We start from the raw sequence: 14087 nt of genomic DNA on the forward strand, positions 1-14087 counted from the left end.
TGGTCCGGATCAATATAGTGGAAAGTAGCCAAGTCCAGAACTGGATATAGACACCCTCTAGGTCCACCAACGCGTTTCGCCAAGTATTGGCTTTATCACACCATGTTTCATGTTTTTAGTATAAAAATGTTGATACAATTCATATCCAGTGGCACATATTTTCACTAATAACGATTGTTAGCGCAGTGTACCCCCTTGTGTTTTCTCTTGTACTGTGCATGCTCCAGTCTCAGTGGCCTGTCATCATAGCACAACGCAGAGTGGCAAGGACCAGGAGGAGCGGTGGTGGTGGGGAGGGGGTGCCTGCATCACGGACAGCAGCAGCCCCCTCCTGCCAAAAGGTACTAGCTGCCACTGATTGTGGAGTTTGACCCTAGCATCATAATGCTATCTTCAGATGGCATTGTGACTCGGTAGTCTAATGTACTACATATTGCAGACAAGTCCTTGTTCTTGCATGTGATTTTTAGTACATTTGGAGGGATGTGAATTTCTTATTGCTGCAGCCCCTCAAAGCTGGTTAGAGATGCTGGAATGGCGTCCCTCTGGAAGCGCTGTCAGCTGTCGCAGTCCGGATTGGGGGGCCCCAGCACTGCCGGGTAGCCTTCACCTCTGGATTATGTAGCAGCTGTTCCCCCTTGTTTCCATCTCTGCTTGATGTAGATTAATTATATGCACAAATATCATGGTTGCCTATGTATCAATGACATACTGTATGTATTACAGCAAAGTTGATTAAAGTACACAACGTTGTGTCCTTCAGAACACGCCAATTGTGAGGCTATACATCACAGCAGCTTTACATTGTATCTCTGCTTGGCAGGAATTCTGGACAGTTCTGGACTAAGGATCTACTACACTCCGGAGCTGCGCACACACGACGCTGGTATCATGATGACCGGGATCTTCACATTCCCGCTACATTTTATCCCTCCCGGAGCAGAGCGCTTTAGAAATTATGGACTGTGCAACACTCACCTGATCCCAGAGGTAGGTGCTCTGTTTCTGAGAGAGGAATCACCAAGCTCAGCTGTTTCCTGTAGCAACGAGGTGACGGTAATAGGCCCCAATGGTGTTTCAGAACCATGTGGGTGACATAGGGACACGGTCACCAGGTAGAACCTATTTAGGTCAACATGCATTGGGTTGACCACTAAAGGTGGTTAGGTCGACACAGGGCTTAGGTCGACACACATGAAATAGGTTGACATGAGTAAGATCAACGGCGTTGGAAGGTCGACACAACCGTTAGCTTGTGAGAAGTAGCTGGATGGGGGATTCGCAGCACACTCTACATTACAGTACTTACTCGTCAGCTGCAATAGAATCAGACGCTGACGTCACAGACACTGACTAACAAGCCTGGGTACCCTTGCATTTTCCCTGGCACTCCCAAAATGTGGCCAGTTACCACCCCCAAATCTCGGTTTCCTCAGTCCCCTTGTAAACAGCCCTCAGTTACAAAAAAGTAGGCCCCATGCATGGCCTCGTGCATCCGTACTATGGGCTGAAATCGCAGCCGCGCCATCGGGTCTGATCCAAGCACTTTATCTACGCTCACATTATCTGTCTGCAAGGCCCCTTATAAGGCCTCTATACGAAAAACCTAGCCGCGGCTCCTACCTCATTGGAGGAGGGGGGCTGCCACTGTCCATGATGCACCCCCACCCCTGCGTGTGTGCTGCTGCTCCCCGGCACCTGTACAATGCAAGTGACTGGCACCAGGACTAGCGCATGCACATACCCCAGTTTCCATGGGCTGCAGCAATAGCAGCCCATAGAGGCATCCTAGAGGGAGGGAACACCTTCCAATGGGACTGCCATGTCTGACTGGCAGGTCTGTCTTCCAATAAGAAGTCACTGCCAGTCACAGTGATGGCAGTGCTGTCACAGACTGCATCTGGCTTCACTGCAGCCCATAGGTAAAACCACCACTGGATAAACCTTACATATAATAAAGCTTTATCGAACTTTCTGAGGGTCAGTGACACTCAGGGCCGCCGATAGTGGGGTGCTGTGGGTACAGCTGTCCCTGGCCCCAGCCTCTGAAAGGACCCGGCAGCTCATTTTGCCCACCGCAAAGCCCCCTCCCAACTGCCTCTGTGCTTTGGGACCTGCACAGACCGTAGCACAGGAGCAAAGCAGTCTTCTTCAATGCAGGACACCGGCAGCCAATTAAAATGCTGCACCGGCTTTTGAGCCAATCAGAGATTGTGTATCGTTAGCCAATCAGAGCGGCTGCCGGTACACGAGCTCCGATTGGCTCACCAGCCAGCTGCATTTTAATTGGCCACTGTCATGGGGAGATGGGGAGGGAGGGGGGCAGAGTGGCCCGCAATAAAAATCAGTCCCGGCCCCGAAATTCCTAGTGGCAGCCCCGGTGGCACTGAAACCATCCGGATCATCTCCCGGTTGCCCATTAGTCTTCAATGTCTGCATAATAATTTTGTGTAAATATCGGTCAGAGAAAGATTTATTTATGTCATAAGGTCGCCTCTTTAGAGAGAAATTAAGGGAACTTTAGGGGCATAATTTTAGCCCCTTCCGGGGACCATGAATGCCCGTGATTATCTCTCAATCCTGCCCACTTCACTATGGGAACGAGGTGATACCGCGGCCCAGCTGGCGATGACCATAGTGCGGGGAATTATCTGACACCCGGTAACTCCATGTCCTTCTCTTTAGATGTTGGGTAGACCAGTGGAGGACCTGACCGTCACCTCATACCTCCTGCATGGACATCTCACCGTCCGCAGAATGCGAATGATGCATTACAGGTACAGAGATCGTGCCCGGGGACAGTTTAATGATTTAATGGAGAACAATGGCAAATTTAAAAAAAAATACAAATATATATATATTTTTAAATGAAAGTATCTGATCTTTCTACAGGAACGGATCATTAATCGGCAGCCTTGGAGAAGACAAAACATATGACTTTAGTTTTCAACAATCTAGAAATCTACCTGGAACGGTTACAGTAAAAATAGTAGGTGCTGTATAAATGGTCTATGGGCTCAATTCAGCCCTGCTCGCTAGGCTGCGTATATTTGCTGCCTAGCTAGCAGGTAAACCCCCCGAATGCACCCCTACCCTGCTGTGTACATTTACAGATCCCCTTCTAAGCACCCGCACAGAGGAAAAAAATTGTATGATGGTTACTCACCAGGGCCGTAAAAAATAAATAAATAAAAAAGTAAAGGGCCCTACACACAGAGAGATTTGTGCCAGAGATTCGTAATGGGAGATTTCAAATCTCTCACAGAAAATACAGAAGGAGCAGCTCCCGTTTGAGCTGCTCCTGGCGATACAATTGCCATCTGCCAGCCGACGGAAGGAGGCACGCAAGACGCTCACGCGCCACATTCCGTCGTAGCCCTTTGCGTCCCCTATATTCAAGAAACCAGCACCGGTCTCTTGGACCCCCACTCACAAAGTGCCCATTTAGTTGCTGTGTGGTCTATGGGCCGTGGGTGGGAGAGAAGGTGTCGGGGGTGCTGTGGGTGGAGGAGAGGGGGGTGTCGGATGTGCAGCATGCCTACATTCCGTGTTCGACCACAGCTGTATCATAGCATTACAGAGTAACATACAGTAGCATACAAAATGCTATGTTACAGTGTTTTCCTTGAAAAACAGTCACTGACACTGTAGCTTAGTATTTGGGCCTGATTCAGACTAGATCAGTCAGGGCCAAATTCGGCCCCTTTTCTGGTAGTGCCGGTCTGCGCACTGCCTTCAGAGAGCACTGGTAGGGGATGGTCCCCATTAAACCTTGGGAAAGCGGGCAGGTCAATGCCTGTTCAAGCGGTTGGCTGATGTCACATGACATCATCGCCCACCCCCTTTTCGGCCATCCCCGTCAGAAATAACAGTCAGTCTAGACTTACTTTTATTTGTGAACGAGAAAAAACTAATACCCCTTTTATGGTGTACTTGTGTAGTTTCACGGCGGTAGGCTACGCTACGTTTTCAGCATAGGCTAAGCTACTTTGTCAGCGTAGCCCAACGGCTGCCGAGCGTAGTCACCGTACTGTCCCTGGGAGCTGCAGCTCTGTCCCCGACATCCCCAGCGAGCCTCTCACACAGCGCTGGTAACCGCCAGATTCCCTGCGCTGGCAGATGACGGCGAGACGCTTGTGCATCTCAGTAATTATTGCGGCAGGCTACGGCAACCCTGCCCGTGTCTGCTTCAGGGAGACGGACAGAGTTAGGGGTGAGGTAGCGCGTGCGTCTCGTGCACAAAGGGGGGAGGGTGCGGTGCACAAGTGCGTCTCATGCAAAATAAAGGACGCAGGTGCCAGTGCTCCATATTACATACTGACAAATGCCTCCATTTCAATCCCCCACTATCCACACACCAGCCCGCGGTACGCGTCCTCCCGACCTGCTCATACCCTCACTATCCACGTCGGTGTGGAGTTGATTTTATAAAGTGTGGAGACCGGATGCAGATTACTTGACGTGTATTCCACATCCGCGCGCCACACTTCGGGCTCGAAGTGGATAGTGGGGGTATGAACAGGTCGGGAGGACGCGTACCGCATCCCCTCGCCACACTTCGGGCTGGCGTGGATAGTGGGGGTGTTTCAGGAACACATTCACACCTGTCATGTCAGGTTAAAATGGTCAATGGTTCCTACACAATGTAATAAGCGCTGACTGACTACACTAACTGCGTAACGCTGACTGACTACACTAACTACGTAAGCTCCGGCTAGCCGCGAACCTACTGACTATGCTGGCTGTGGGCAGTGGCGTAACAATAGAGGGTGCAGGGGATGCAGTTGCTATGGGGCCCGGCAGGCGGCGCCCGGGCCAAGCAAACATCCCCTGCACCCTTTCAATTTTTAAAGTAATGCTGTGGCAGTGGCAGGCTGACAGTGCCGCTGTCCCGTGTCTCAGGGACAGCGCAGCACTGTAAAAGCGGTAGTCCAGACTCCAGCTAGTCTGTCCTGGCTGGCGCTTAACGTCACTCTCTAAGTGAACAGCCCCAGCGCGACTGTGCACAGTTTCCGGCGCTGAAGTGATGTGTACAGACCAGCGCGGCTGTGAACTAAGACTCGGGAGACCCAGCGCGAGTGCAGCTCCCGGCTCAGCAGGACACAGAGACCCGGCGCGGCGGTGATCAGGTGGCGTGCTGAGGAGCCCCGACGATGCGGAGACCCGGCAGGGTGAAGACTTGGTGTAGAAAACACACCATGCTGCCAGAGGTACCGTCATCTTCGGGGGGGGGGGGGGGTGTTACACAGCGGCACCTGTAAGTAATGGGGGTTTGGTAGCAGTTATGTAGAGCCATCTATAGGGGTGGGGGGGTTCCAGTCGTGCTCTCTCCCCCCTCTTTCTTCCCTGCTCTTTTTCCTACTGCACATCTTTCTCTCAGCCCAAACACTCAGTCCACCTGTCTCTCTGCCCCTAGTCGTCTCCACTCTCTCCTACCCATGCTTTCTCTCTCTCTCTCTCTCTTTCTCCCCCATCTCTCTCTCTTCTCCCCCCACTCTCTCTTCTCCCCCCTCTCTCTCTCACACACCTGTGCTCTCTCTCACCTGTGCTCTCTCTCACCTGTGCTCTCTCTCTCACCTGTGCTCTCTCTCTCACCTGTGCTCTCTCTCTAGCCCTGTCTCTTCCCTGCACCCTCTCTGACAGTCTATCTCCCCAACTCTACCCGGCACTGTTTCTCTCCTGACACCCTCTCTCCCTCTTTCTTCTGACACATAGCAAAATCTTGGACGGCCCCCTTCCCCCCCCCCCCCCCCCCCATGTGGGGCGAGGGGGGGGGGGGCCCGTCCAAGATTTTGCTATGGGGCCCACATCGTTCTAGTTACGCCTCTGGCTATGGGAATACGACGCTGATACTGACAGGGACGCTACTCTGACTACATAACCGCCGACATGAAATTACACAAGTACCTTTTATGGTCTTTGACCATCAAATGATTTTTCACTCGTGCATCTCAATGCGAGGGGATGTGTAACGCAGGCATTCAGTGGGGTGGTGGCCTGGCAGTAGGTGGCATTTACCTGTTTGCTGTCTGAGTACGTACACGGCCTAGTGAACAGGTCTGAATCAGGCCCTTTGTGTGCATATGCAGCCACGGTTGCGCACAGAATATAGGCATGGCACATATCAGGAAACAGAGGGTCAGTGCTAGCCCTGGTGACTTTCTTCAAAGCTCTCCTCCTCTGGAAAACACTTCCTCGCTTTTTTTTCTTACTGTCGTAACTATTACTTGCTTGCCCCCCCCCCGCCGGAATTTTTTTGACACCCCCCCCCCCTTAAAATAAAACCCGCCTCCAACCCCACTACTTACCGCTGAGACCCGCAGATCTGCTTGTCTCTTATCTGCGGTCCCGGCTCTCCTCGTCCTGGCAGGCTTAATGAAAATGACCCACAAAAAATGGCCGCCCCCTAACAGCAGACCATTTTTGAGGATGGTAGAGGAGGCCAACGCCTCCTCTAACATCCTCAAAAAGTGTCTGCTGTAAGGGGGCAGACATTTTTTTAGGGTAATTTTCATTAACAAGCCTGCCAGGAGGAGAGCCGCCCGGGACCGCAGTGGATAGCGGGTCCCCCTCCATCGACTCCCAGGCAAAATGTACCCACTCCCCCCTCTCCGTGTCACTGAGGACAGGGAAGTGATTTAATGGATCCCGCCTTGCTATGTTTATCGGTGAAAAGCAGGGGGTCCATTCGAGTCTGTACCCCAACCACACCCCAACTCTGCCAGTTCTTACCCCAGCCTGACTGCAGCCTATAGCCGCTAAGTGTGACAGCTTTTCACATGTAGACTTGTCCTCTCCCCACAGGGCGACCAGATAGTGGTTGAATGTGATTCCACCACAAAGGACAGAGAAGGCGTCACATTTGTAAGTATCATTGTCTAGCGATAGCTCTCTGAAGTACGTTTGGCCTCAGTATAAATCCACAATGGTGATTAAACCATAATCAGATGAGGTGTATAGTACACATCACTCTGTGTATAGTACACATCACTATACAACTATAATAATAATAATAATAATAATAATAATAAAATAAATGAAAACACGCATAGGATTTTTTTCTTTTCTTTAGCTTTTCATTAAATTATATATTTATTTACGGGACACTCTGAAGGGAATGAAAGGACGGCGAAATTCAGCCCAATTTACAACGCACAATAGCAATCAACTAGTGGCTTGTTATAATGGGTGCAGTGTGTGAGGTGCGCACGGGCTGCTGAGTCCCGGGGGGCCCACACCGCACACAGAGCAGACATTTTTAAATATTTAACTGCATAGTCCAGCGTCAGAGGAAGCAGCTCTGCAGAAATCACCATAAAAATGGCAACCGCGTCATTTATCTGGGGATCTGCACATGCGGAGCAGGGTTGGAGCCATCTAGTGCTCCCTGCTAGTACCCTGCTACTCCCGGGTGAGAGGAGGGGCCCGGCTGGAGGAGGATGCACACGGCCCACCATCTCCTCCATCTATAAAATGTATTGCAGGTAGGAATCACTCAATTGCACTCCTTCAGCATTGACTGCCTTTTTGGTAGGGTGGCGGGGGGGGGAGGGGGGGTACCGAAGACATAATTCAGAAATAGGTGCTGCCTACTATATTTCACTTACCCATTACATATTATACTACATGCCATAATGCCCATTACACATTATGCCACACACCGTAATATCCATTACACATTATGCCACACACCGAAATACCTATTACATATAATACCACATGCCGTATAGCCTATTACATATTATGCCACATAAGTTCCGCTTCTCTACAGGCTCATTGCTATGGGTTTCATGATTGATGCCAGGGTTTGCATGCTCTTTGCCAGGGGTTAACACGCTCATTACCATGGGGTTGCGTGCTCTTCCAGGTGTAAATGCTTGTTGCCATGGGGTTACATGATGTAACATGCCAGGGGTTAACTTGACCTCCGGCTCCTGGTCTTGGCAGCCCCAGCACTGGCATCTACGAATAATCACTGCACTGAAGCAGCAGTACAGGAGCAAGCAGTGTTCCCGAGCTGCTGCTTCAGTGTGGTGATTATTAGTAGATGTCAGCCCTGGGGCTGCCAAGACCAGGAGCCGGAAGTCTGTAGGAAGCTGCTGCTGGACCCCATCCTCCACGCCGGTCGCTCACCCTCCCTGCTAGCAACTCATGTGCAGCCAGGAGGCCAACATCCTGCCTGCAGCCATCCCCACTGCGCTGAGGCTGCCGTAGCAGCCATACACTGGCCCAGGTGCCCGCTGTCCAATCCAAGTGGAGCGGGTCCCACCCATTCTTAAAAAGTGAGTCCCTGGAAGGTACTTTCGGGTAAAATACGTGCTAAAACTGGTGTGGGGTCCCCTTATTTTTCCAATTACCAGCATTGGGCAGAACCAGGGCTTATACCATAGTTGGCACACACATTGAGGGGTCCCAGCCGGATTGCCTATCATGTTAAATATTTAATTTCTCTGATTCCCTGATGGATCGCGGATCACTGTTGGCCTCAGATCACCGGATCAGGTCATAGGACCGGTGGGGCCGGCTGGTGAATGGTGGTATTGCAGCAGCTGATGTATGGTGGCCTTTAGTTTGTAGCCTACCTTTTGGAACTGTTAGGCCGATGCTATAATCTCATGATAACTGACCTTAGTGCTGCCATACCTCTCCAGTCCTCACACTTCTGTACCTGACGTCTCCACAGGGCGGACCGAGCACCTTAAACGAGATGTGTATTGGCTTCATGTTCTATTACCCGGCACTTCCGATAGCGGCCTGCTGGAGTTACCAGGATATCAACTATGTGATGGATGCCCTACACCAGGAACGGGAGGAGAAGTGAGTTCCAGCTGATGTAATGGACTGTACTGTACATATCCTACCTGCTGGGTGTGGTTCAGAGGTGGAGTTGGGATTGCCATCGACCATCGATGATTTGAAATCAGAACCTGCTGGTTTCCCTCCATCGATGGCACAGCAGAACCAATATTTCTGTTCTTAAAGTGCCGGGACACTGAGCATAGCTCCGCCCCTTGATGAACCTGAAGCCCCGGCCCACATTCTGATTGGCCCATGGGCCAGTCAGGCAAAGGAAATGGATGAAAATACAATAGCAGCGCTGGTCCCTATAACTATTGGATTGACTTTACAAAACCAATATTAACTGAAAGGTATTATTTCATTTATTGCACCACTTCATTCATAATAGCACTGGATAAAAATAAAGCAATATATATAAAATGACAGAATTGTCATTTTGCAGAATTTTTACATTTAGAAAATGAATCAAATAAAATAAAATTCGGCACAGCTAAATCATGCTACTGTCCGTTCCTGTGTACACCTGGATTGGTAGGAATGTCTCATCTCTTATATATTTAGCCAGATCTGTCACTCATCCCCTATGTATATAACGTTCCCGCCCAGCGGGATACACAAACCCGCCCCCCCTAGGGAAAAGACCAGTGTTTTATGTGTAGAACGTTTTTATGTGTACAACACTCCACCCCCTTGACATCACCTCCCCCCGCCCAGCCAGGGCTACAGTACACGCCCACCATCCACCATTACTCCACAGCCACCATCCACCATTACTCCACAGCCACCATCCACCATTACTCCCGCACACCTTCCCCCCCGGACCCCCGTGACACCCCCCCCCCCCCCCTCCCGCGATTCGCGGGTCCCTAGCCTTGTTCCAAGCAAACAAAAGAATCAGCTAATCTAGAAATTCCCGTATGTCAGGAATCATAGAGTGCACGATATAAACAAGCACAGTATTGTAACTAATACGGTATTAATGTATGGTCATGGTATAATAATACATGTACACAGTATAAAAGATAAAACAGCATCTATTCTGGTTGAAATCATGGGCCCAATTCAGCACTGCTTACTATGCTGCATATATTTGCCGCCTAGCAAGCAGGTTACCACCGCCCTGCCAAAATGCACACCACCGTGCCGCCCGAATCCTCGTGCTACACTGCGAGCAGATGTGTATACTTAGAAATCCTCTTCGCAGATAAAAGCCAGGACTTACTTTTAAAATGCCCGTTCTCCTGCGAATTGGGGTCAGGCGCTGACATCATCCTTCCCCCTAGAGTAGGCAGGGGAATGCCTGTTTCTCTCTCTCTCTCCCTCTCTCTTACACCCTCCTACTCTCCCTTTCAGCGTAATGGAAACCATTCTGAGCACGGATAACGTAGAGTGGGACGATGAGACCAGAAAGATGGCCCAGAAAGCAATCTTGGAAGTGGATCATCTTGCCATGGTTCAGAACCGCGCGGTATGTATGCAGCAGTTTGCCATCAACCTAGAAATGAGCTTGCCTATCTCTTAAGCTGGTCAGACACATTTAAGGTGTGTACACACGCTTCAATTTGCTTTAGATTCGATGTCCGGTTCGATTTTCCATTAGATCTTTGCATTCAATTTGTCATTAGATCTGTACTTTTGCATTAGATATTGATATCGAATTCGATTTACGTTCAAGGTACAGAGTACACATTCGATTTACTCGATCAAATTCGATATTTCCTTGCCTACACAGTCTATTTTTTTTTTTTCATATAGAGAAAACGGGAGCGCGCATTGAATCAAATGCAGATGGAAAGCATCTTAAAAACCATTCGTGTCGAATCGAAAACCTTTTAGAAATTGAAGCATGTGTACACCCCTTAAGATTATCTGTCAAACCCAAGCAACCAGCCAACCAATGTTTCTGGTTGGAATAACGATCTGGTAATACTGTATATAGATAATTGACCATTTGCTCCCAAACATTGGAAAAATAAAAGTACAGACCAACTGGTCAAATCCATTTGACCAATCTGTTTAAATGACCACGCTTGTCCATTTTCCAGTGTTTGGGAGCAAATTGTCTGTTGGTTGGCTGGTTGGGTTTGACATATAGGGGGAATTTACCAATATGGATTCGTAAAAAATAGGTGTATTCGTAGGCAGAAATACACCTATTTTTTACACATTTGTATTTTCGGGATTTACTATCCCGAAAATACAACAATTTGTATTCCTAATGATGGGACATTCGTAATTGTGTTTACAAATACGAATGTCTACACCATCGATAGGATACGACAGGAATCACCATTCAAAAGAATGGTGGTTCCTGATTTACTGAGCAGCCGTATTGATAATACGGCTGCTAATTGGTGTAAAACAGGCACGAAAATACGGCAGGAAAATACACCTTGATGTTCCTGTCGTATTTGGCTTTAGCCTTCACGGATCAGTCAGATCCGTGCAGGCTTTAGTGTAAAAAAAAAAGGAAAATTAAATAAATAAAAACAAACAGCGTGGGGTCCCCCCCACAGCTGTAACCAGCACCAGGCTGAAAGAGCCGGGGCCGGTAATTAAAAATCAGGGAACCTGACAAATAGGGGTTCCCTGATTTTTAACAACCAGCCCTAGGCTCCAGGTCCGGGGCTGGTTCCCAAAATACGGTGGACAAAATGACTAGGGGTCCCCCGTATTTTAAGAACCAGCCCCAGGCCAAACCAGCCAGCAGGGTAATGCCACAGCCGGGGGGAGACTTTTTATACAAGTCCCCCCGGCCAAAGCATTAACCCTCTGACCAGTCAGCCTGGCCAGGGGCCCTGGGGGAGTGTGGACCCCCCCAATAAAGGGGTCCCCCCCCCCCTCCAGGACTTACCTGACCAGGCTGAAGCCTGGTGCTGTCCTCGATGCCCCTGGGCGGTGGGCATCGAGCTGATCTTGGTGTAAAAAAATAGAAGAATAAACTATTGTTTTAAACTGTGGAACTATGAGTCCCAGCAACCCTCCCCTGCAAGCTGGGACTTGGAGAACCACAAGTCCCAGCCTGCGGGGCATTAAAGGGCCCGCTGGGTCTAGTAGTTCCACAGTAAAAAAAATTGTTTGTCTATCATTCCGCTAATCCATCCTAGAAAATGATACCTGGTTGCTTGCTATGGGCTTTAGTAAATGTACCCCCAGTACGGGTGTGAGTTGGTAACGGAATGGGATCATTCGTCAGACTGCATTTAGGTCTACAGTCATTAGGTCGACTGGCAGGAAGGTCGACCTGACTTAAGGTCGACATGGGCCAAGGTCGACATGACTTAAGGTCGAATTTGCATAAAGGTCGACATGAGGAAGGTCGACTGGTCATAAGGTCGACATGGGTTTTTCACTGTTTTTTATCCGAATGTCGACACAGTCGACATGGACACAGTTGGCAATGAGAATCGGACCCTTGCATCGCTCGCTTCGCTCGCTATGCTTCGGGCACGGTGCCTCGCTGCGCTCGGCACACTATTTTATTCTCCCACCACGCCCTAGTGGATGGTAGGGCATGAAATACCGCCTGTCGGCACATGTCGGCTCAAAAAACAGTGAAAAACCCATGTCGACCTTATGACCAGTCGACCTTCCTCATGTCGACCTTTATGCAAATTCGACCTTAAGTCATGTCGACCTTGGCCCATGTCGACCTTAAGTCAGGTCGACCTTCCTGCCAGTCGACCTAGTGGGGTCGACCTAATGACTGTAGACCTAAGTTCATTCTAATAGATGACCGCATCCCGTTGGTGACTATGTGCTTTTGTTTTACTAAATGTTTAGCATCTCATTTTTTTTGCTTTTATTCCAGGGGCAAAATGTGAATGAAACATGTAAACTACCACCGATTTTTGAACCCATCCCTCATGCTTGCCCTGAAGGTCCTCCCTGAAGGCACGGACGCTGTCCTGGAGCCCCAGATGTATTCAGAGCAGTTGTCTTTTCTTAGATAATTCAAATTTCCCTCTAAGTTAGGAAACACTTCCAGCAGGAACTCTATGGAACCGCCGATGTTTCCTTATTCACCTCTCCCACAATGCCCTCTGCTGGCAAAAAACACAGATTGCATGCTTAGATATAGGCTTATATGTCCGAAACACCTAAGCTCATGTTAACTTATACTATGACCAATGGAAATCAATGAACACATTACAAATAGATCAGCGGTTCTCAAACTGGGGATCCTGACCCCAAAGTGGGTCGCCACCCATCTCAGCATGGGGTTATGACTCCATGTTGCTGACCGTCAGGCTGATGACTTCTCTGATCTCTCAGTCACTGATCCAAGGAGCCTGAAAAATCAATTGAATTGTCTGTTTCTTATCGAATCACTGGCTTAGAGATCTGAGGGGTCATCAGGCAGGGTTACTGTCCTTCTCTGCCTCTCCCTGTCATCCACTGCCTCCCCTGTCACACACTGCCTTCTCCCTGTTACCCACTGCCTCCCTGCCAACCCCAAAGCCCTTACTGCATGTATAAACTTTGACACTTGCATGAATATATTAATGTGCAGGGCAGGGATGTTGAAAGTGGCTCATCTCTGCAATGGTGTAAGAAATTAAGTAACTTCAATTCTGTTTTGTGCCCCCGCCATGCTGCCCTGTATGTGTGGTCTCCTGCCCACGTATGTGGCGGCCATTATGCGGTAACTTGCTGGGGTCCTGTAATAATTTTTATAGTCTGACACTAGTTTCAGAACCCCTGAAATAGATGATTCCCGGCTGGAAGAAGACAATAACATAAAAGATAACAGACAAAACTGTATACATAGACATTGTCATGGCCCCCATGTACAACGTGCATGTCATAAATAAAATTCCTTCCAGTATACTGTATGTTGCCTGGGAGGAAAGCAATATCAAATTCAGTAGAATGGACTATGAAAAATGTATTCCCACTATTACACATGTGGTCTTTTAAGGTGTGTACACACGGCAGATGCTGCCGTGAGATGCAAGTCCCAACGCGATCAGATCGCATCGGGACTCGCATCTCACGGCATGCCAGAGGGGCACAATTTACACTACATAGTGTTGCCTGCCCTCTCTATCTGGCTGCCGATATGTGCTCACACGGGAGCTCGCATCGGCAGCGCATTGGGCTCGGAAGCCCTAAAAAAGAATGCGATTTGGCTTCTGATGTTCCCTATATCGGGAACATCAGAAGCCAAATCTAACAGTGTGTACACACTATTAGTGTTACATTAAGTCTGTTCGTCTAAAGTAAACACAAGAAATACAAATGTGATTATATATATTATTTGAATTGAATAAATTGTAGCATTCATT

The 14087-nt window shown here is 49.1% G+C and overlaps 1 protein-coding gene across 1 annotated transcript; it reads left to right on the forward strand.

Annotated features, from left to right (window-relative positions):
• The first annotated feature begins 2920 nt into the window (after positions 1 to 2920).
• LOC146007307 (DBH-like monooxygenase protein 2) lies at positions 2921 to 13729 on the forward strand. The gene is made up of 5 exons (XM_083145651.1): positions 2921 to 2989; positions 6805 to 6864; positions 8684 to 8817; positions 10153 to 10267; positions 12611 to 13729. Exons 3-5 carry the CDS (start codon positions 8708 to 8710, stop codon positions 12689 to 12691), a joined length of 306 nt encoding a protein of 101 aa, XP_083001777.1. The 5' UTR covers positions 2921 to 2989; positions 6805 to 6864; positions 8684 to 8707; the 3' UTR covers positions 12692 to 13729.
• The last annotated feature ends 358 nt before the right edge of the window (positions 13730 to 14087 follow it).

This window comes from Crinia signifera, chromosome 6 (genome assembly GCF_055691185.1).
Source record: "Crinia signifera chromosome 6, ASM5569118v1, whole genome shotgun sequence".
NCBI classification, from domain to species: domain Eukaryota; kingdom Metazoa; phylum Chordata; class Amphibia; order Anura; family Myobatrachidae; genus Crinia; species Crinia signifera.